This window comes from Lytechinus pictus, chromosome 7 (assembly GCF_037042905.1).
Source record: "Lytechinus pictus isolate F3 Inbred chromosome 7, Lp3.0, whole genome shotgun sequence".
In the NCBI taxonomy this organism is placed as follows: Eukaryota; Metazoa; Echinodermata; class Echinoidea; order Temnopleuroida; family Toxopneustidae; genus Lytechinus; species Lytechinus pictus.
The window spans coordinates 41,170,945-41,196,353 of NC_087251.1; the positions used below are offsets into that span (position 1 = coordinate 41,170,945).

General features: G+C 36.3%; 1 protein-coding gene across 2 annotated transcripts in view; it reads right to left on the bottom strand.

Annotated features, from left to right (window-relative positions):
• LOC135154785 (methionine synthase-like) overlaps window positions 1–25,409 on the bottom strand; it is a 52,704-nt gene that overhangs the window by 12,670 nt on the left and 14,625 nt on the right. For both annotated transcript variants that reach the window (XM_064102691.1, XM_064102692.1), the window contains exons 5-21: window positions 23,220–23,386; window positions 22,401–22,596; window positions 20,596–20,805; window positions 19,207–19,319; window positions 18,407–18,547; window positions 17,207–17,392; window positions 16,407–16,586; window positions 14,977–15,093; window positions 14,244–14,384; window positions 13,090–13,179; window positions 11,396–11,494; window positions 7,474–7,629; window positions 6,189–6,357; window positions 5,352–5,554; window positions 3,456–3,554; window positions 2,484–2,556; window positions 1,526–1,681 (exon numbers count right to left, since the gene is read on the bottom strand). In XM_064102691.1, the coding sequence (XP_063958761.1) occupies window positions 1,526–1,681; window positions 2,484–2,556; window positions 3,456–3,554; window positions 5,352–5,554; window positions 6,189–6,357; window positions 7,474–7,629; window positions 11,396–11,494; window positions 13,090–13,179; window positions 14,244–14,384; window positions 14,977–15,093; window positions 16,407–16,586; window positions 17,207–17,392; window positions 18,407–18,547; window positions 19,207–19,319; window positions 20,596–20,805; window positions 22,401–22,596; window positions 23,220–23,386 (2,496 nt within the window). The remainder of the gene's footprint in view (window positions 1–1,525; window positions 1,682–2,483; window positions 2,557–3,455; window positions 3,555–5,351; window positions 5,555–6,188; window positions 6,358–7,473; window positions 7,630–11,395; window positions 11,495–13,089; window positions 13,180–14,243; window positions 14,385–14,976; window positions 15,094–16,406; window positions 16,587–17,206; window positions 17,393–18,406; window positions 18,548–19,206; window positions 19,320–20,595; window positions 20,806–22,400; window positions 22,597–23,219; window positions 23,387–25,409) is intronic.

Genomic DNA, 25,409 nt, shown 5'->3' on the forward strand with positions numbered 1-25,409 from the left:
ATAATGAATCTGCATAATAGGTGAAGCTTTTGAATTTGACATTGGTTAAAAAGGAACTGAACTGTATTACTGGGTAATAATCGAGTTATGGAGGTATATCTTTCTCTTTCTAATAAATCAAAATTTGTCTGGCATTTCGGTTAAACATCACCTACTGCCATATTAGTACAACAAGTGGAACGCCTCTGGCAGTCTCGCCTGCATTACGCAATTTAATATAGCAGCAGTGCTAACTTTGAAAACTACTATAAAATAATCATTCACAAAAACATCATTCATATAATGACATAATACCACGTTCATTGACCATAAATGACATTTGAACGGAGACTTAAGACTGTCAACTACACCCATGTCCACATTTCATTCACTCTATCCATAAACTTTCAAAGTTATGATGGCACTTCAACAATTACCCCAACATGGCCTAAGTTTATTGACCTTAACTGACCTTTGACTTGGTTTTGTGACCTGAAACTCACAGGGGATGTTCAGTGATGCTTGATTACTCTTATATCCCAATTTTTATGAACTAGATCCATAAACTTTCACAGTTAGGATGGTAATTCAACAAATACCCCCAACACGGCCAAAGTTCATTGACCTTTAATGACCTTTGACCATGGTCATGTGACCTGAAACTCGTACAGGATGTTCAGTGGTACTTGATTAACCTAATGTCCAAGTTTCATGAACTAAATCCATCAATTTTCAAAGTTATGATAGTAATTCAACGAATACCCCCAACTTGACCAAAGTTCATTGACCCTAAATGACCTTTGACCTTGGTCACGTGACCTGCAACTCAAGGATGTTCACTAATACTTGATTAACCTTATGCCCAAGTTTCATGAACTAGGTCCATATACTTTCTAAGCTATGATGTCATTTCAAAAACTTAACCTTCGGTTAAGATTTTGAAAATAATTTTCCCAACATGGTCTAAGTTCATTGACCCTAAATGACCTTTGACCTTGGTCATGTGACCTGAAACTCAGGCAGGAAGTTCAGTAATACTTGATTAACCTTATGTCCAAGTTTCATGAACTAGGTCCATATACTTTTTAAGTTATGATGTCATTTCAAAAACTTAACCTTAGGTTAAGATTTGATGTTGACGCCGCCGCCGTCGGAAAAGCGGCGCCTATAGTCTCGCTCGGTTATGCAGGCGAGACAAAAATCAACTAAACATGAATTGATCATAAAGAGAACAAACATTATATTCTTCTCGATGTGAATTTGGGTATTCCTCTATCAAATCTTATCTGCATCACATGAAGAACCATTTTAAGCTTCTGGAAGATACCTTTTGATCTGAAATGACCACGGATAGCACATGGCTACTCATCAAAGAATGTTCTAAATCAATAAAATAGACACGAAAAGAATATTAGGAGACTCCTGCCTGTGACAGACATACCAACTAGCTTGTCATTGAAGATCTTAGGATATTCCGGCCAGTGAAGACATACCAACTAGCCTGTCATTGAAGATCTTAGGATAGTCCTGCCTGTGAATGACTTACCAACTAGCTTGTCATTGAAGATCTTCGGATATCCTCTATTTGGATAGCGCCCTCTCAGTTGCCATACATCAAAGAATGGTTTCCAGTCAATATAAGGAACCAGAAGAGATAGGTCATAATCCTCATAAACCTTTGTTCCAATGAAAGATGGTTCAACTACAAAGAAAACAATAAAACCAAACGATCATAAGATTTGGTACTGGATCAGTTCTACTTGAATATCACCTAACATTCCAATATTACAAAAGTGTAGTGTCCATTGAATGCTTTTTCAGCCATTAGAATTTAAATTTGGCATTTTTTAGCTTTTAGATTATGACTATGTCATCTGGTGCCCCCTCAGAGTAATGTGTTTTTATCTTCATATAAAAATAGTCCTTTGTGCATTTACTTTACAAATGTAATAAAAATTGGACAGCTACAGACAAAGATTCCATCAGAAATTTTCAGCCCATTCCATGCTCAAGAAGAATTTAATATTAACAAGACAAAAATATGCAGATAATTCATTATAATTGGACACCAGATCAAAATTTAATCTTGATGTAAAATCTGTAAATTTATCCAACAAAAAAACCAACAAAACACATGTTTACAATTACATCCTTCGTATCACAGACATTTTAGGTTATATATTTTCAGATAATCTAGTAATGAATTGGAACAGTGTCATCTACTTTTGGGATAGGCACAGATACTAAACATAGGATTTAATATTTCATAAATCCATATACTTTAATACTTTCCCCAACAAAAAGTAAATGTTTAAACAAACGAAATTCATGATAGCACTGTAACTTCTTCCTGTGTCATTTTTAATTATCAATATAACAATTTAAAGATCTAAATGAATCCCAACGATGAAACACACATCATTAAATCATTATTTAAAAAAAAAAACTCCAGAACATAAAAAAATTATTTGAGTGGCATTAGAATGTGCAGATGAAAGACTTACCAGGCTCAAAGACGCTCCAATCGATTTCAAACTTCCTTTCTCTGACTTCTGACAGAGAAAGATATTTTCTATCCTGTAAGGGGAAAAGAAAATAAATGGAAAAAATAAAGAAAATAACACAACCTGACAACTAAAACACCATGACAGCCCTGTAACATAAACGTTAGCAATGATCATAGAACAAGTTTTTATGAATGATTTGAATTGCATACACTTCACAATCAAATCGTCAAAATCAAGCCTAAGATCTATCGTTAAGCCTTGCGATACAGGGATCATAGCAGGGCAATTCCACAAAATTATCAACTTTTTTGTACGTCCGACCCCCATTTTTCTCATATCTTGCTTTACTTCATAATCTGACCAGGTCATGGTCATTTGAGAGCATTACAGACCATCAAAAGAACAATAAATCAGAGACAGAAAATTTTATGAAGGTCCCACATTTAGGGGGCCGGACGTACATATTTTATGGAATTGCCAAGCAGCATTTATCAGATGATGATGAGCTCAGTATAAATGCAGTATGAGTTCAATAGAACGACGCATCCATCCCTCTTACTATATTCAAAGAAGAGCACGGAGTAGGTAATTGAAAATTATCTATCATTCATGTGAAATTGAATTTGAGACAAGTGCATTTGCAATTTATGTCATCAAATGATAATGAAAATATTAAATTGAAAAGAACTGAATAGAATTCATTTACATTCGCAATGAAGAAATTGGTCTTCTAAAGGGGTAAATACATATAAAAAAAAGAGTAGACTTTGAGTACACAAACAAAATTTGATTCAGCCCTAGGTCTTAGTTCAACACATACAAAACTTGAAGAAAAACAAGTTACAAAGAAAATGTTGTTATAGCTTCAGATACCCAACCCTTCTTCCCATCCCTTGTCCTCTACCTTATTATGGAACTACTGTACAGACTGACACTGTATATGGGACCAAAGAAAATTGATCTTCTTACCTTAAGAGAATCATAGTGATCTTCTCTAACTTCTTCATATTCTTCTTTGATGTCTTCAACAAAGTCATCATACTGATCTTGGTCAATTAATGATGAACACTAGATGTAAACAAAGTACAGGTCAAGTGTTGAAATAGTTTGATATTGAGTTCATGGATTTTTTTTTTTTTGGGGGGGGGGTGATACTGTAAGAAATGTGTCAAAGAGTATGTGCCTGATGATTTATTTTCCCCAAAATCAAGAATCATGTAAAATAAATACACATAGAAAAAGAGAGTGCAATATTTTGCATTTCAGGAAATAAACTTCATTTAAAGCTTTCTTGATTGAACTTCAAAAGAATTTGAAAAGCCAAGGTGAATCTTAAAAGCCATTTACTAAAAATTAAATTCCCTTTGATTTCAAGCTCATGCATCACTTTTTGAAGTCAGGGACAATATGAACACTTCTCCCCATATTAACTCTTTGTCATGTGTATCATAAAATGCAGGACTGCTTGAATATGTTTAAAGAACGTATGAAAAACCATAAAATGATGGCAATATACTTCATGAAAACAATGATTAAACAAAATATATGTGTATTCAGGAAGCACAGTAGAATGCGATACAGTTGATCATTCACTGTAATTTCTTTTGTTTATGTAGAGTGTCGAGCAGAGGAGAGTCTGTGTTTGGTGACGGTAGTCCATCATAGAAAGGGGGAGGTAAAGTGTGAACAAATTGAAGAAAAGTTGTTGGTGGGATAGAGAAATCAAATAAAGAGTAATCAAATTCATCCACCAATCATCGGAGCAGGACAATTCCATTAAGTATGGAAGTGAGACCTTAATTCGCGCATTACCTAATTTTGCGCACAGTCGAATATCTCAATATCTAATTAATATCTTGAAAAACTGATATCACCAACAGAAAGAGCAACTTCAAATTACTGAGTATGGTAATCTTCTTGAAGGTAAGGTCTCTATTTTTGAAAATATTGGCAAAACATCTGCAAATTTTGTTACATTTTGCATCCACTCCGAGAAAATCCGATCTTCTCGACAAGCATCAAGAAATCGCTCTCCAAATAAGTAAGTAAAATGTGGTACCAACCAAATTAATGGCATTTTAACCTCCGTCTGATATAATTATCTTACCTATGTCTACTTGGTTTCTTTTCTAAATCCTTGCAAAACGACCATGCGCAAATTAAGGTCGCACTTTTTTATGACACTTTTCAGCCGAGCGCGCACTAGTCGATCGCCATGGAATTTTGAGATCGTGATACCGGCAAAACCCTTGACCTACTTTATAATTCCGTTAAGCAAATTTTACTTTTGGATCTTGCCTTCTGTTTGGTATTCATGGTTTTGATTAAATTTGTGTGAGCTGTGAAAAATTTTTGATTGAAAATCAACTTCATGATCATTTTTAAAATAGGCGCAAATTAGGGTACATATGTACATCCGACCCAAACACACACCGTTGGTGTATTGGCTAAGTTGGTACAGCGTCCGTCTCACAACAGAAAAGTTGAAAGTTCAAACCCCGGCCATGTCAGACTAAAAGACGTAAAAAGATGGGAATTGCTGCTACCCGGTTTGGCGTTCAACGATTCAAGGCATAGAGCTACGTCGATCTGGCGCTGCTCAGTGGCGGCCGGGCCCAAGATCAATTGGGCAATATGAATTTTCAGAATATTTCTATTCTAAGATTTCTATTTCAGACAATAAAATGTGGATTTTCATGTTTTTCTTTTATATCTACAACCTTCCTTAAACGATTTATCTTAGTTTTCTAATCATTTGAAAATTTGCAGTGCTCTCAAATGATTAGGGCTTGAGCAGTTGATGACGTAAAGCAGGAAACAAAAGGGTGATTATTTTCACGGAATTGCCCAGAAAGGAATGCTTACCACTACAACACTCTTGGAGGCATCTAGTACATGGATAGTAGGTGAGGAGTAGCACGGTGCAATCTTGACGGCTGTATGGGTTTTAGAAGTTGTAGCGCCCCCTATGAGCAACGGAAGGGAGAAACCAAGTCTCTCCATCTCCTTGGCAACATGGATCATCTCATCAAGAGAGGGTGTTATCAGACCAGATAGTCCAACAATGTCTGTTTCACAACAAGTAAGGAAATGCATAAATATGAACATTTCTTCTGCACCATTTTATATGCATCAGTTAATTACAAAATTTTCACTGCCTTTTATCAGCTTTCTCTTCCAATAATTTTTTTTTTCAAACTAAAAAAAATTCAAAAATAAGAAGAGCAAATAATGTAAAATCACATGACATTAATACATATATATATCTACAATCTAAAGAAAAATTCAGTTGCGGCTCCTACACTCTGTAACTCACTTCCCCTTAGCTTAAGATCTCATTCCTCTCTCAGTTCCTTTAAAGGAGTACGACATATCTCTTCTGCACATTGTAATCAATCTTATTTTCACAGATAATTTGTCCTTTAAGTTTGTAGTTAAGTTATTAAAGGTAGTTCAGTTAGTAATTGAGTTTAGTTAATTAAATCAAACGGTTAGATTTTGTAATGCAAACAGCTTAGAGAAATTCTTATAGGAGCTATATAAATATTGAATTATTTATATTATCATCAAAGAGACATTTTCAATATGAAATGCACCCAAATGAAGGCATAGCAAGCATGAAACATTCTAAAGCAAACTAATCATAACATTAATGAATCAATTCAGCTAAAATGTATGACTGTGGACTGTTTATTTGCTTACCGGCTTTTTCTTGAATAGCTGTCTGGAGTATCTTCTCGCATGGGGTCATGACCCCAAGGTCAATTACCCTGTAATTATTACAGCCTAATACAACGCCTACAATGTTCTTGCCGATGTCGTGTACATCTCCCTTGACCGTGGCTAGGACTATGGTACCGCTATTGAAAGACTGGAAGCATGTATAATAATAATAGTCAGTTCTTGTATAGCGCATGACACATAATGACTAACGTCTCTATGCGCTTCCAAAGGACTTGGATATTATTACCCTGGCTGTAGCTCAAGCAGCTTTTACGCGCTCGGCATTTCAAGGATTAAATTCCTGCCAGGTACCCATTCACCTTACCTGGGTTGAGTGCAGCACAATGTGGATTAATTTCTTGCTGAAGGAAACTACGCCATGGCTGGGATTTGAACCCACAACCCTCTGTTTCAAAGTCTGGAGACTAATCCACTGGGCCACAACGCTCCACTATTGAATTGATTAACATTTGACATTGATTATTGAACAAATATCATTTATACTGCCATAAAGATGTTTTAACCCTTAATGAACACAAATAAGATGGTGAGAATCAATTTCAATAAACCTGGGGCCCGTTTCACAAAGCTGTTCGTAAGTTGCAAATGACTTTACGCATGACTGTTGACCCTTTCTTGTGCTATATGATATATCCCTAGCTGACTTATGTAAAGAACATGTTCCAGTCGTTCGTAAAGTTGTGCGTAACTTTACGAACAGCTTTATGAAACAGCACCCTGGATTAATTAGATAAGCTTATAATTAAATTCAGAGTAATGAAACTTTTCAGGAGTATCAAAAGTTTGATGAAATTTACATGAAATTTCTTAGGAAATTATTGATTGTCATATTCTCTTAGAATCCTGGTGGGTGTTTCATATAGCTGTTCGTAAGTTAAGAGCGACTTTAAGAACGACTGGTGATCCTTTCTTGTGGAAAATGTATATTCATTGGCGATGGTTAAGCGCGTAAGAAAGGTTCACCAGTCGTTCTTAAAGTCGCTCTTAACTTACGAACATTTTTATGAAACGGCTCCCAGATAAAATGATTTAAGTTCAAAGCAAATTCACCATGAGAATGAATAATTACTTTAAGCATCCTGCTACTGGCCCTTCCCAATTACATCATCATATCCTCCTCTATCTTAGCTGTCTTTCTCTGTCCCTTTCCTTCTTTCATTTCCTCTCTTCTCCCATCCTTTTCTCTCTTACCTTCCCACTCTCTCTCTCTTTCTCCCTATCTCTCATTATATATGAAGCTAACCTGTTCTTGTCCCGATTCCTTGAAGGCTTCTTCCTTTTCTTTCTCCATGAACGGAATGAGATGACCGACGGCTTTCTTCATCACCCTCGCTGATTTGATAACCTGAGGTAAAAACATCTTACCCGCTCCAAACAGATCACCAACAATACTCATACCCTGGAAACAGAACAAGCCAAGCTTATAGAGGTAATTGCACATTATTAACCTTTGGTTAAAAAGGTGGATATTCTCAGAAATATAGTGACTGGAATTGAATGTTATTATTTCTTTGGGTGACTGTAACACAGGAAAAGAAATTAGAAAATAATATTTCCAGTTTGTGTGAAAAGGAATACTTATTTGTGGACAGACAAAATTATTTGACTCTACAGACAGAAAAGATGAAAATAAGTTGCTTGACCAATCATTACTTAAATTTCTTGAATATTTTCCCTTGTCACAGTATTACCAGACAGCATCTGTTCACTAGTATTGTTTAAATACAGATAACTACCAAGTTTCCATATAAAACAAATGGAACATGAAGTATCATGGTGAAATATAGCTATACTTTCCTTATCTTTTTTTTTTTATCATTTCCCAAAATAACTGCGAAGAGTGACTGCTATGGCCTCTCATTAAGTCAAATAAGATATTTTTTCTTTCACAAGTAGGCTAGAGGGTCATATCAATCAATAACAAGCATAAATATGATTGAAACGGTATTAGTTCCATTATAACTAAAATGCTCAAGGTCACAAGTAGCATGACAAAACAACATTAAATATTTAGTACAGGGAGCATTTTATGCAACAAATGATGATGATCTATTGTTATAAGCTACTGAAATCCTTGCATCTGATTGGCTGAGAGCTAATTATTTTTTTATTGAATTATCGAATGGTTTATTTCAAATATACAATGAAAATAGCAACCGACCAGCTGAATTACATTAAGTTACAAATGGTATATACAGACATATAAAATATATACAACTTAAAATAAAATATGCAAGTATAAAAGGCAGATTCATGTTAAAAAAGTGGAGCGCCTCTGGCAGTCTCTCCTGCATCACGCGATTCAATATAGCAGCAGTGCTGACTTTGAAAACTACTATAAAATAATTATTCACAAAATACACCATTTAAATAATGATACAATACTACGTTCATTGACAATAAATGACATTTGCAGAGCTGCCAACCTTGTGCAAGCAAAAAAAGGAATCATTATGGCCAAAAAAAGGAATTTCCAACAAAAAAAAGGAATGTGTTAAAACGAACCTTAAAACGACATGCGACAAACATCCAATGCAAAAAGTATGTATGCAGTGAACAATTAAAAAAAAGTTAATCTCTAGGCCTAGTCTGGGCTAAGTAACGGAGCGTTACAAATTGGACCCTTATTTTAATTAAGTCAGTAGCAGGGCTTGAATTAAGAATTGAGAGGGGCAAGGCCATTTTCAAATGGGCACTTTCAGCTTGGGGCAACCGGCAAAGTGGCCTTGGATGCCCCAAAATTTCAAGGGGTATCAAGGCCATTCTAAAGGACATGAAGGCCACTTTTATTCTAGTCAAATGGGCACCTAGGCAAATTTTTCTAAAAATGACAAGTAGGCCTTTCATTTTGTAGTGCAACCTACTCCGGCACTTATCAAAGTGAAGATCTGTCGAGAAAAAATTCTTTCAGGGGCACCAAAATCAGTTCTGGTGAACATTTTTAGGGCCCCATTTTTCTGGGGCTTCCTTTCCACTTCTAAAATAATTAATTGTTTTATGTTGAGTTTCCTGACAAAACTACCAAATTGTAGACTAAGAGAAATATAAAAAAAAAGTTGACATCAATTCAGACTTCTCTTCCCAAGTAACATTGTTTTTGCCAAACAGTACCCTTTAAAATTAAAGTGTCATAAAATGGAAGTGTACATGTAACATTCCACAAACATAGAAAAATTATTCATAAATCAATCTAATCTAAAATTCAAATAGATCTATAGATAAGAAGTTGAAATCATTCCACAAAAGTCCCATCGTAAATCACTTCACGATGTGCACAGCTCAGCCTCAATCACACTGCACGCACACTCAATCATCCCCAGCAGTGACGGCACTATAGAGCAGACATCTAGGCCGCCAGAACCGGGGAAGAAATCTTCCCATTCCTGCTAAACTGAATGCTAAAGTGCCGACTTTTTTAATGAATTCCAAAGGCAGTAGGACATCTCTCTAGTATAAATCATGTGAAACTATCAATAAATGTTAAAATCACCCAGAATTATTACTTCAAGGGACAATGAAGAGCTTTCCAGGTCTTTTCAAAGCCGAATTCATCGTGTTTGATACGATTACGAGTTGATGAAAATTAACCAGACAGTACCGTTATCCGAAGGGAATTGATATTAATCAATTCAAGAAAATAGCCTCAAAATTTCATTTCTTTATCACAACAATTAATTTTAAAGTATATGAAAAATATCTTTTGATGATTCAATCTTTAATATATATGATGAGTATTTTTGTAAAATTTTGCAAATGGAATAATAATTTCCCTCAAACCTCCAAATCCCCCTCCATTACAAATGGACTCTTCTCTTACTACATTTGGGAATTACCCTACCCAATTCATCGTACTCCTCGCTCTGCGCTGCAAGAACAAACGTTGGCTCGATCACCTGAAGAGTGTTGGCCCGTGCGTAAAGACAACGTATTAGCAGTAACGTTAGATCTAAATTCTGAAATCTGATTTTCGGATCGTTTTTTTGTACATAAAACATCACTTTATAGGAAAGAAATTACATGCAAATTTAAGATAAAATATATAAAATTCAGAAATATCGTACCTTAGACCGCAGTTACTGTTATTTCCTTTCAAATGATGATCAAAACATAATCATCCTCGATCCTTTCGTTTGTCATCGTAAGTTGCCATCTTGGATGACGTCATCATCCTTACAGACGTATTTACCAGTCGCTATACATCGCGATTCGTACCATGCATGCCGCTCGCATATTCAACTAACGTATATGTACGTGCACGCTATCAAATTATTAAAGTGCGTTGGAAAACCGGCCGGCGGGCGACTACGCACGCGCAAATACCAGGCTCATCTCGGGCTCAACCACTGAACTAGAAATACGTATTTCTAGTTCAGTGGGCTCAACACGCACTCCACATACATACAATTATGTTCACACATTATCAAAATTGTCAAAAAACGTAATTTGAAAAGAAAAACCATAATGCCGTAATTTGAATGAAAAAACGTAATGATTACGGCAAAAACGTAATGGTTGGCAGCTCTGCATTTGACCTTGATCATGCGACCTAAGACTTGTCAGTGATACTTGATTACCCCTATATCCACATTTCATAAACTATAAACTTTGAAAGTTATGACAGCAATCTAATAATTACCTCCAAAATGGCTAAAGTTCAATGACCTTAAATGACCTTTGACTTTGGTCATGTGACCTGAAACTTGCATGAGATGTTCAGTGATACTTGATTACTCTAATGTCCAACTTTTATCAACTAGACCAATAAATTTCAAATTTATGATGGTAATTCAACAAATACCCTTAACTTGGCCAAAGTTCATTGACCTTAAATGACCTTCGACCTTGATCATGACCTTAGTCATGTGACCTGAAACTCAGGCAGGATGTTCAGTAATACTTGATTAACCATATGGCCAAGTTTCATGAACTAGGTCCATATACTTTCTAAGTTATGCTGTCATTTAAAAGACTTAACCTTCGGTTAAGATTTGGTGTTGACCCCGCCGTCGGACAAGCGGCGCCTAAGTCTCACTCTGCAAACTATGAAAACGGAGCTTGAAATGAGGTAAATGTCGCTGTTGAAACGCCACCAACGATGGCGCTTCAGTCAGTGAAAATCACTGACAAAACTTTTGATGAAACAAGTTGTTTGTGAGGATTCTTACTTTCATGAGTGGTCCCTCAATGATATGCAATGGTCTTGGATATCTCTCACTATTCAGCCTTGCTTCTTCAGTGTCTTCTACTGCATACTTGTCAATACCCTGTGGAAAAGAAAAGAAAATATATTACAATCAACAAATGAACAAGTCACACGGAGGCGCGATAGCTCAGTCGGTAGAGCGGGGGATTCGTATTCCGGTGACCCGGGTTTCGATTCCCACTTGGTGCGCTAGTGCCCTTTGGTAAGGCATTAATCCTCAGTACCAGGTCCTTCGAGGAGGACCTTAAGCCGTCGGTCCTCTGGTTGCTTACCTACAAGCATTCATGCTTTCTTAGCAATCAGGTAAAAAAATCACCACCACCACACTGATTTTCTAAATAGTCTCAAAGAAAATGCTCGTGCACTGTACCAGCAATATTCAGGATATATAATAGCATCGCTGTATCTTTCTTTTTTATTAACATAAATTATATAAGTGCATTAAAATTAACTTTGTGAATTGAAAGACATGACCTAGGTTCCTAAAACATAGATTAATAGTAATTGACCGACACCTTCCACACAACAGTGACACCCTCTTCTAATTTTCTGTAAAATTTTACATTATTAATATCTGTCATTACCCATGAATATCATTGATGTATAGTGCTAGTTCGTCGCTATCTTTATTTATATGAAGGCCCAAGATTTTAAATATTTTTTTCTAACTCTTCGGCTAAACATATTTGTTTTGCAAAATTTTGTGATATTGGACATTGTTGACCCATGACAGCTTCATCACTTATACGAAAATTTCCATACAACTTGAACTAAAACGCATACTTCTTGATGTTGGTGAATGACGAGTCTATACTATATATGCAATATGTCTGGCTATCTCTATATAGACGCATCATGCCCTTTCCTGTTTGCTATGACAACACTCTACCTATCAACAAGCGGGTGTTTAAGACATGAAATGTGAATATTACTAAGTTCAGTCAAGCAACGTTATCAAAGATCTCATTCCCTTTATCTAAATGACAAGGTCAACGGAAGGTCACAAGAAAGTGACATCTTCACAATGGAAGCAACAGCTGCACAACTACAAGAATACTGACTACCTGAAGATAAAACGTTTAGAAAGAGTGGATCAAACAATTTCATCACCATTCCATATTCAATCGCAAAGGAATGTGATTCATCTCCGGGTGCTCATGTCAAAGCTACGCGTGACCAACCTATAAAGCCAGCAGATAAAGAAGCTTTTCTTCATAACAGATATTAGAGATACACTTTGGGTTTGCACATCATACTGCCCAAGAGTTGCCAATTCGGCTGTAACGTAAATTACCATGATATCAATCAAAAATCTAATGAATTAGAAAGAAATCAACATTCATTTGGAGTCATTCCTGTTACGATATCAGTATTGATATCTCAGCACTTCATACACCTCACGCAACATGGATACCATGCCTGTTGATTGACCTGCCTGGCCTGTATAATAAAATTGTATCATACGTTCACTACCAAAGTCTCCACCAGAGTCCTTTGTATTGGATCAATTCCCAACAGCAACACTGAACCAGCAAATCATGCCAGTCATGACACTGTCCATCTCGACAATGTAGTTCTGAATTTCACTAAAAATCTTTATCATCCCTCTGTGAATCGTACTGAGTAGACCCATAAGACAGTCTGTGTGGTATTTACCTTGACGAGTGAATACTCTAATCTATCCTCCACACTATCATTCCTCCATGACTCGTCTGCAACTGCTTTCTTAGCTCCAGCTCCGAGGTTCTGTTAAAGAGTAAAGACATTATTAGTAAATTTCTCTAGCGTAATATTACATTATCTGTTCCTATTGTCATCATACCGCAAGCATGCACATAATTTCAAAGTGTTGCTGACACCGCCCTCATCATTAACACCATCATTTTCATCATCTTCAACAACCTCATCATTATCATCATCTTAATAATGTAGTTCTTGTTAGGACTCTCAATGCACTTTACAGAAATTATATTGTTCAATATAAGACATTACTTAAAATTACACTTAAACATCATCATCATCAACAGCATCATCACCATCATCATCATCATCACCTCATCACCTCATCATCCTCATCATCATCTTAATAATGTAGTTCTTATATAGCGCATTTCAGACATGTTAGGACTCTCAATGCACTTTACAGAAATTATATTGTTCAATATAAGACATTACTTAAAATTACACTTAAACATCATCATCATCATCATCATCATCACCATCATCATCATCATCTTCATCATTATCATTATCATCATCGCCATCGCCATCATCATCATCATCATAATGAAGTTCTTATTTAGCGCAATTCAGACCTGTAAGGACTTTACTGAAATATTATTATTCAATAGAAGACATTACTGAAAATTACACTTTAACAACATCATCATTAATCAATATCAACATCATCAACATCATCATCATGTAGTTCTTATATAACGCAATTCAGACCTGTAAGGACTTTACTGAAATATTATTATTCAATAGAAGACATTACTGAAAATTACACTTAAACAACATCATCATTAATCAATATCAACATCATTAACATCATCATCATCATCATCATCATGTAGTTCTTATATAACGCAATTCAGTCCTGTAAGGACTTTACTGAAATATTATTATTCAATAGAAGACATTACTGAAAATTACACTTAAACAACATCATTAATCAATATCAACATCATCATCATCATCACCACCACCACCATCATCATCATCATCACCATGAACCATCAATAACTAATCAATATTCACCCAAAAAGAAATCAAATCTGAAGGAAGTGGAGAGATGAAACCAGCCTTACCTCGGCATACTCCAATATCTTTTCAGTAGCAAGTAGGTCTCTGTTCCACAGAAGATCTTCACATAGTTGAAGAAGTTTAGGTTCAATGTCAACATAGAGCGGAAGGTTTCCAGCATTCACGATACCCATGTCCATTCCAGCCTATTAATAGAACATAAAAACATTGAATACAATCTAAAGTATTGACCAGTTGACAACAAATTGCTCCAATTCCAGCAGGATTTAATGCACTTCCATTATCCAGGAAGTTGCTTTTTGTAGATTGATACATTCAGTTATCACGCTGGAAATTATTAATTTTGATTACCATTAATATCTGTACATGGTCAATACATGGTCAACAAAGTAAAATCTGTTGGGGCTGAAGAACTAGCTTTGACTTAGACAAAATTTGACGTATGAAGGGTTAAAAACATTAGAATATAAGTAGAACAAGACTTGAAAAAATGTTCGACTTAAACGATTATTTGACTTGTGCAAGCACGACTTAGGTAAGGTAAACTCTTGGATATCTGTAAGCTTCAAGTGAGTTTTTCCCAAAACCTGCAAACTGTGTATCCTACCTTTAAGGCAATTCATCAACTTACATAAAACACGTATCAAAATACCTTACCGGTATTCTATTTCATTTCTAAATGTAAACTTACCCCTTCATATCACATGCCAATACAATGTCAAATTTATCACACAGTCACTCTTTCAGTACATTAAATGTGATTAAAGATAGACGAACCTTAATAGCATGGTATAAGAATACACTATGCATAGCTTCTCGTATGACGTCCTTCCCTCGGAATGAGAACGATAGGTTTGATAAACCCCCACTGATTCTACATCCAGGTAAACTCCCCTGAAATGAGAAAATAAGCATCAAGGCCACCATATTAAAGGTTGGAACTCATATTCTATATGCCAATGACCAATCAAGATCATTGTTGCATGAGCACTTTGTTCGAAACACTGGCCAGTAACCAATCAGAGTGGTTCTTTCATGTTTGCAAATCATCACAAGTCTTAAGGTTATCATCCAGAGCTGATAACCTGAACAAATAGGTTTCAGTATTTTAAAAGTTTATAATCATTATTTTGTTAAGAATCTGTATTTTCAAAGAAATGCCATGGGACAACACATAAAACTGAAACGTTAGAACTCAATATTTTGTGCAATCAGTATCCTTCTCATTTATCAGTACTAAAACTGAAAATCACTACTTTTTAACTATTTGGCAGCTCTGATAATCAGTGTACACACATACATTTCCAAGTTCATTTATTCATTTACTTGTATGTGCCTATTGGGAGTGACTTGGACCTGTCACAACGGACCAGGCCCTGTTCCCCCCCCCCCATCCCTGTGTGACTGAAAGTATGGTGTGGATTTATTGTTTTTCTTTTTTTAACTTTCATTTTCTCTTTAAATTTTCTTCTGCTTTGTTAAAATACTTTCTGTCTTCTGTGTCCACATTTTACCTATTTTTCAGACTGGGGGAACGTTTTAACCCACAAGCTATGCATTTTTAGTTCCCCCTTTTCCTCATCTACTATATAATTGTAAATGAATGAATTATGGAATGCATTTATCATCTATGCACTTAGATGGTCTTATGTGTTGTAAATATGTAATTTTTAAATAATTTGGAGAAATAAAGACATTGAATTGAATTAAATTTAATCATGAGTTCCAATACTTAATCTTCACAAGGCTAATCATCACCTTGAAAAGAATGGTCGATGGGTTCTTTTGAAAAAGTACTAAACCATACATACTCACAGATTACCACACATATTAGGCTTGAGTGTCAAATTTAAACATTACAAAAAACTTTATCCACAAATCAAAGCAAGACTGATGAGTTTTTCTTGTGCTACATCAGATTCTTAATTATTTTGACATCCAATCTGTTTTGATTAAATATCTCATTTAAATATCTCATCCTCATTGTGAAAGCATATTTGGATGCATTATCAATGTAAATGTTTGTCAAGATTTGATGAAAATGACAGAATCCACTCCCAATACATTAAAACTGGGAAAATTTGGATTATTTCATTTTGCGCAAGAAATGGTTAGCAATCGTGTGTTAGGTCATACATTAGTAATCAACGGCTGCATGAAACTTCCCCTGATGATCGAGTAATATCTATCAACCATGGATCATATACCTTGATTATTTTAGTGGCTTCAATGAAGTTGATGCCATATTCGTTATGTTCCTCCATCCCTGTTGCTATGGTGAGGATGTTGGGGTCAAAGATGATGTCATTGGGGTCAAAACCAAGTTCCTGTACCAGCAAGTTGAAAGAACGTGTGCAGATCTCGACCTTTCTGTCTATCTCAGTAGCCTAGAGTCAAAGAAAACAATCAAGCATGCCAGATTAATTCATTATTATTATTATTATTAGTCGTAGTAGTAGTAGTAGTAGTAGCAGCAGCAGCAGCAGCAGCAGCAGTAGCAGTAGTAGTAGTAGAAGTAGTAGAAAGAGAAAAATTAAGGAGTATAATTAGATGGACTCTCGATTGTACTACACAGTTGAATTTTATGCCTCCGCCATTGCCAGATCTTAACCACATATTATATACTTTATTTTTATATTGTGAAAACAATCAAATTAATCACAATCTCATAGTCATTAAAGAAAATAGTTTCTAAAATATTTTCTATATTCTTATTCGTTGAAAATAAGAGGCCTTTCGTGGATTAAACAGGATCTGTGAGCTTCATCTTTAAACTTGACACCACACAATATTTTTCAACATTATTTAAACCTGCCCTGAACAAAAAATTACTTATGTAAACGACTGGTCAAGCTTCTGAACCTAAGAGCAAGTTTGGTACACTTTTGTGCATAAAATGCGATCGTTGGACTTTTCTTTTTTTTGGGGGGGAAGGGCATCTGCATCACTTGTAAAGTGTGAGCCCTGTGAAAACTGCGCTCAATAGTACTTTTCAACCATCACTAACCTGTCCCGTCTCGTCAAACGCCATGACAACCACCGCAGCTCCATGTTTCTTGATGATGCGAGCCTTCTCCAGGAAGTCTTGCTCCCCTTCTTTGAGGCTGATGCTGTTGACGATGCACTTGCCCTGATTACACTTCAAGCCGGCCTCTATCACTTGGAACTTGGAGGAGTCAATACATAGAGGTACCTGGAAAGCATTTCATGAAGCAAATGATATTCACTGATCAGTATGCTCTTGAGCCAATCAGATGCAAGGACTTTGGGAGCTTTTTTTTGTTGTTGGGGGGAGGGGGGGGTGTCTTTTAATAAAATGAATAAATTTAAATTGAAAATCAGGTACACAAGAGATAATACATGGTATGTTGGCTCAGTTGGTCGAGCGTCGGTCGTACAAGTATTCTTAAATGTATCACCTGCACTCACCCACTGGCACTCACTCGCACTTTTTTTAAACTTTATTTTATCTCTCCCCACTAAATATCCAAACTTTCATACTTTCTATTTCGTGACATCATTTTATCGAATAATATTTATAACCTATTGCGGTTCCCATGTAGCCCTCCCTCATGGCTGCTATTGTTTCAAGCAGTTACCTGCTTATTATAGCTGGCCCCTGCATGTTTTTTACCCACTTTACTATTTTACATGCTTCATTTATGTAGTTTTCAGTCTTATACATTATTTATATTTTCGATTGTCACTATGAATAAAATGCAGAAACTCCTGCAAAAAAAAACAACAACCAGGAGGTAGGGAGTTCAAGCCCTGGCCGCACCAGACCAAACAGACTTTAAAAGATAGGAGTTGCTACTACCCTGTCTGGTGTTCAACAATTCAAGGGATAGAGCTACGTCGATCTGGCGCTGCACAGCGGCTGCTGGGTTCCGTGACAATCGCTCCGCTGCAAATGCCACACATTAATGGAATTACAGACTTTAACCCTGGATTTAGCACTATACCTTATCCTAAACCTAACATACGACCCTATTGCAACCCCAACCCTATATCTTAGACGAAATAAAGCCCGGAGCAGTTGTCGCCGGAGCAAATGACGTGTCACCGGCTGCTGGGCCCACGATCAATTGGGCAAAATGAATATTCAGAGTAATTTTTTTAATTTCAGATTTCTATTTCAAACAATCAAATACAGATTTCCGTATGGATTTCACATGGAGATAATATGCCATGTTTGTGATCTCACCTTGCATATATCTGGTTCTGATGCGATGAGGTTAACAAACTTTGTCATGGCCTGTACTCCATCCAACATTCCTTCATCCATGTTAATATCAAGGACCTGAGCTCCTGCAGTTACCTGTTCTTTAGCTACGTTCAGCGCTTCCTACAAATAAAAGTATTAAACGGTCTATCAGCTCTCACTTAATTTTCACAGCTTTCTATAAAAAAAGGGGGAAATATGAGGTGTTATATATTTTCAAATGAACAGCACTGGTATTGGTACACAGCTGTAGATTTAATAGTTAGATATGAATCAATGTCTTTCATATTTGAATTGAATTGACAACATTTTATAACATTAACATGAAATTGTAAAAAATTAGCCAATACAGTTGGAGTGAAAATTTTCCATGCACTTGGAGGAAAATTATTCGGTTTCAATCCTAACACCTTTTTCATGACAAAGAAGAAATAAAAGAGCTTTTTTCAAAGATCATCACAACAAAGTGATCATTCAAATATGGCTATTTCATTTACAAATTTTTATGATTCAAGAAATTCATGATATCCCAGGAGTAAAGTTAATTAATCCTGTATCAACTGGATTTTCAGACATTTTTCTATTAATGTGATTGGGAAGGTCAAAATGAGCCCCTCCCCCCCCCAGATCTCAGCTGCGAAATGTCTTAATATTTACAGATGTTCAAACAGGTGAATTTGTGTTGCTTTTTATTTTACATGAAAAATCATGTTAAATGCATATTATTTTATTTTCTGTCATCATTTCCCTCAAATACGTGCGTCAAACTGAGTTTTACTTACATCATATTTGCTTTGCTTGATTAGCTTTGCAAACCGCTTTGAACCAGCCACATTGCAACGCTCTCCAATATTGACGAACAAGGTGTGCTTGCTGACGATCATTGGCTCCAATCCTAAAAACAACACAGAGCAACTAAATGTATCACATACTCAGGGCGCGCCATTAGCAGTGGCCCGGGGCAACAAAAAATGAGTCGGGCCACAACATTTTTTGTAAAAATCCACACTTGGTGGCCCGATTGATTGGGCTTCCTATGTCTTGAATTGATTAATGTAATACATAAAGTTCACATAATGTTACATAAGGTTTAGTCCTGGAATGTTTTCTATTGTTTTAGGGCCACCAAATTTGCTTTGCGGGCCACCAAAAATATGAAATTAATGATTTTGGTGGACTAACTGGGCCACCAAGAAAAAAAAGTTAGTGTGGAGTTTTGTTGTATCTTTTCTCTTTTTCTGATTATTTGCTTCCCAGGACCCCGCTGCATAAAAACAAATATTATGGTAACTTTGCCTTCTAATGGTAATGGTATCAAATATATACGACATATAATTCTGAACACATCTTTATAAAAAAATACATATTCATTCATCATACACAATTAGAAAAATTTATGAAGATCACATTCCATTAGAAAACATATTTCATCTCTTATGTGACACTACAGTGCAAAAACTTGCGCGCAAGTTCCGCCTTTACGGTTATGTCACTCATACACGCTTACCAGTATCTTGAGAGATTGATCAACCAAAGTGTACTGAAAACCATGTTTTATCACAGCGTTTCTCTTCCATAGTGATTACACACCTCATTTAAACACTACGGTTTCCCTTGAATCTCACACATAGTTCTGATTAATCCTTATTTTCCCCCGTGCTTGGAATTCATTGTTCAGTATCAAAACAAATATTGACTTTGTCAATTCTTACTTTACTACCTTCCAGCCTTTGGAGCCTGTCATGTCTTAGGAAAAAAGTAACTGAAACACAAGCCTCTCATGATAATGAACATCGGGTGCATCAGGGGAAAATTTACACAGAGGCTCTGGGTGATGAGAAATGAAAAGAGCCCCTTAAAATCCCCATTTACTGCAATGTAAACAATTATCCAATGTTGCAGATAAGGCAATAGGTTGTGAAAATGTGAAAAGGAGACCCAGAAAATAAACAAGTGGAGCGCCTCGGGACGTCTCGCCTGAATTATGCAATTCAATATAGCAGCAGCGCTGACTTTAAAAACAACTATAAATAATTATTTCAAAAACTTAACCTGAAGTTAAGATTTCAATGTTGACGCCGCCGCCATAGGAAAAGCAGCGCCTAGAGTCTCGCTCTGCTATGCAGGCGAGACAAAAATAAATGCACAAATTAGAGAAGTATTCCACTGACCTGACAGCATCATTGAACTTGGATGAACATCCGTGGGTGGTATCCTTGGTTTGTAAATCCTGACGGCATCTGCTATTGCTTTGATGTGAGCGGGTGTGGTGCCGCAGCAGCCTCCTACTATATTGACCAAGCCGTCACGAGCGAAGGAACCAAGCTGGTCTGCCGTCATTTCAGGGGTCTCGTCATAACCACCAAATGTGTTGGGTAGACCTGGGCAACATTTCATCAAGAGATGTGTCAGTGATTTTCATTTATTTATTTACTCAGAGACAAACAGATGCAAGGATTTCAGTTATAACAAAATAACGACCCTTTTCTCTATAAAGACTATCTTCAGATATCACACAATAATAATAATAATAATGTGACTTATAAAGCGCCAAATCCACTCTGTAGAGTGCTCAAGGCGCATAAAGAGCTAAGAATTAAATAATAACAGTTTTTAGAAGATTTTTGAAAGTTTCGACAGAGGTACATTTTTTTATGTCTTCAGGAATGCTATTCCACAAAGTGGGGCATGCAAAAGCAAATGACCTTTCCCCCAGGTTTTTGAAACTTTTGGAATAACAAGGAAGCCAGAAGTGGATGAGCGCAAAGACAATACAAATGCGTAGTATTAGTTTTGTCTTGTAGCATTAAAAGTATTCATTTTGATGTTTGCATTTTATTGCATAGGTTCTTCAATTTTTATTGAGAATATAAAATCCCTGTCTAAAATGTAAACAAACATTACGCAGTACACATCCAGCAAAATTACACTAAAGCAAAACAAGTGGAATGCCTCTGGCCGTCTCACCTGCATCACGCGATTCAATATAGCAGCAGTGCTGATTTTGAAAACTACTATAACTCGCACAAGATGTTCAGTGATACTTGGTTACTCTTATTTCCACGTTTTATGAACTAGACCAATACACTTATAGAGATATGATGGCAATTCAACAAATACCCCCAACGTGGCCAAAGTTCTTTGACCTTACATGACCTTTGACCTTGATCATGTGACCTGAAACTCGCACAGGATGTTCAGTGATACTTGATTACTATTATGTTTAAGTTTTATGAACTAGACCAACACACTTTCAAATTTATGGCTGTAATTCAACAAATACCCCAAATTGGCCAAAGTTCATTGACCCTAAATGACCTTTGACCTTGATCATGTGACCTGAAACTTGCACAGGATGTTCAGTAATACTTGATTACTATTATGTCCAAGTTTCATGAATCAGATCCATAAACTTTCAAAGTTATGATGGTAATTCAACAGATACCCCCAATTCGGCCAAAGTTCATTGACCCTAAATGACCTTTGACCTTGGTCATGTGACGTGAAACTCATGCAGGATGTTCAGTGATACTTGATTAACCTTATGTATAAGTTTCATGAACTAGGTCCATATATTTTCTAAGTTATGATGACATTTCAAAAACTTAACCTTAGGTTAAGATTTTGATGTTGATTCCCCCAACATGGTCTAAGTTCATTGACCCTAAATGACCTTTGACCTTGGTCATGTGACATGAAACTCAGGCAGGATGTTCAGTAATACTTGATTAACCTTATGGCCAAGTTTCATGAACTAGGTCCATATACTTTCTAAGTTATGCTGTCATTTCAAAAACTTAACCTCAGGTTAAGATTTGGTGTTGACGCCGCCGTCGCCGTCGCCGCCGTCGGAAAAGCGGCGCCTATAGTCTCACTCTGCTATGCAGGTGAGACAAAAATCAATAAGTTCCCACTTTCAAAGTGACAAGGGGAAAGTCTTTGATGAAAAAGGACAAGAATTCATAATTCTACATACCTGCATTGGGATAACATAAGACATATGAAGGTGTTGCTAAACTAATAGCTTCTATAAATGGTCTCATCTCATTGGCACCCAGAGCACAGTTTAACCCTAGGCACATAGGATTCATATGAGATACACTGATCACAAACGCTTCGCTCATCTGACCAGACAACGTACGCCCACTCTTATCTACTATCGTTCCCGATATCTGAAATAAACAAGAAAGTTAAAAAGTTGTATCAATAGGACTACAAACAATGTGAGATATAAAGGAGAATACATGATTTATTAACTGAAGTCATTATTCCACATATCTTTTCAAAAATGTGTGTCGAATATTGAAAAGACGCAGAGTAGATGTATGTTACAATCTTCATAACAAAAACAAAAACAAAAAAACTCAGATTTAGATCAAATATGTTCCTGCATCATGGATAGGACATACCAGTAGGTATGATTTTTTTTTCACTCTTTTCAGAAAAGTCATTCATGCATAATTTTTGCAAATAAAACAATCAATATTAATAGGGAACACTGTGGTACAGTAATCTTTGACAAAAAAATCAAAATCATATCATAAAGTTGACTATGCTTATTAATTCACTTTTTCTTTGAAGTACTAAATGCAATTTATGCTTATTAATTCACTTTTTCTTTGAAGTACTAAATGCAATTGAATCTTGACACTATCCTAAATAGACAAAAAACAAATGATGAAAGTAGTATAAGTAGAGGAATCTTATGATATATATAAGACTATACAAAGCTTACTTTAAAGTAGCTACATGTACTACAAACAATTGTATTGTTCAATATCTTCTGTATACTCACAAACACAGGAACTTGCTGATAACTTTTTTCAAAGAGATTTTGAATAGCATAGAGAGCTGCCCTTGCATTGAGCGTATCAAAGATAGTCTCTACCAGTAGAACATCAGCTCCTCCATCTAACAGACCTCTGCCTTGCTCTTCATATGAAAAAACCATCTCGTCAAACGCTAACAAGATAGAAATTAGTATCACATGTTATAGCTCTTGCTGGAATGCTCCCAAGGGAGTGGAGATAGTACATAAGTGTGCAGGTAAACACAATGAATGGCGTAATAACATCTGTATTATGTGCTACATAAAAGCAGATATTTGTCATTATCCTATCAAAATAAAAGGTTATGCTATATTCCTTCAACTAAAATTAGGAATTGGGAAACACTGGGCACAACTACTGGGTCATCATTTTGATGTTCAACTGAATTCCAAAGATATCTAAAAACTAAATTTCTATAAATTTTTACGATAGAGAGTAATTGACATGCAAGGTGATTCTAAGCATCATTCTGCCTAGTCTTATCAAAGTACTTAACTATTAATGGTTGGCTTGCTTGAAATTATTTGATATGGAAGAAAACAAACAATACAGAGATAACTTAACATCAGTAAAGAAAGGGACATATAAGGGCCGTCTGCACCAGCCCGAGTTTTCAAATTAGCGCGCTATGTCTGATCCAGCAAATTGTCCCGATCTGAACAATCTAGAGATTATTTGTAATGGAGATGCAATTATCGCGCTAGTTCGTAGGATTAATCTCGAGATTGCAATCCCAAGTCGACTTGAGATTATTTGCAAAATAGCGCGCTATTTTACGAATTATCCCGCTAATTTGCAGGTGCAGACGCACTTGGGATTATTTATTCATGGCGTCAGACCATAATGCATTGATGCCTCGCTCGAGCAGGAATCGCTCTTCTTGCGATAGTGGAGACGGGTTTCTTGAATCTCGAGATTAATCGCGAAGAGGGCCAATCGGGTTAAAATCTCGAGATTGAGCAAACTCGGGATGGTGCAGAACCGCCTATACAGTGCGTCCCAAAAAAAACTATACACTTTTGAAATGGCTGCCAAATAAAAAATGTAGCACTTTGGGGGAAAAGACTTACATATATGGAAAGCCAATAAAGTCAACTTTCAAATAACACCAAAAAGTTGGAAAACTATTCATGCTTGAGCGAGCACTGCCCACTGAAACAAAGGGTATGAAAATTAGGGTGGGCTGGAATAAGCCTTCCAACTTATGTCAGTTTTTGAGAGGCAAATCCTTTCGAACTTGCAAAGTTAAAGGCGTTGTGATAAATTAATGATCAACCGTGACCAGTTTTGGTTGCTTAAGCAATTTTTTAAAATTATTAAATTGAACTTTAATCCATGAGTGAACATAAATTACACTTTTTGGGCAGCATTTCAACTTTATCATTTGGATCTCTTTTGGGGCAGCATTTCAACTTTATCATGTGGATATCAGCAATGTGTTCATGGGAGTCGGAAGTATAGGGGGTGAGATAGGACTTAAGTGGGAGAAGTAGGTTGATGGAACAAGGGTCAACAGAACATTCAGCCCCCGCCCCCTCCCTCTTTCCCGCCCTCCCCTCCTGTTGAGAGACTGATGGCTATTGTCATGTACACGTGAAGTCCAGAGCAGAATGTTTATTTAATGATTAATTCTGAATTGGGGCATCAACTTTTTCCTATCAATCATTTAATCAACAATTCATCAGTAAATCAACTCATTCAATGTGCAATGTGACCAATCAAACATTCGTTTTTTTCAATAAATTACTTCATTAATCACCATAATCATTAAATTTCTTGGTAATCATTAAATTAAAAAAACTGACCATCAGCCACCGGTCACTTGGCAGTTAAGTTTTGAATAGGCTACAATCCAGGAAATGAGACAGAGAAAGAGAGGGGGGGCTGGGAAATGGAGGTGGAGAGGGGAGGGTACATATGACTTTTAATTTGTAAAATGAAGAGGAATGCCCTGAGACAGAGAAAGAGAGAGAGAGAGGGGGGGGGGGCTGGGAAATGGAGGTGGAGAGGGGAGGGTACATATGACTTTTAATTTGTAAAAGGACAAAATGAAGAGGAATGCCCTTTTAACCAATTCTTAGCAAGTAAGCATATCTCGGCCTGTTGCTTGTAACATGTACCATCACATTAATCTGACTCTCACGAATACACTTCTG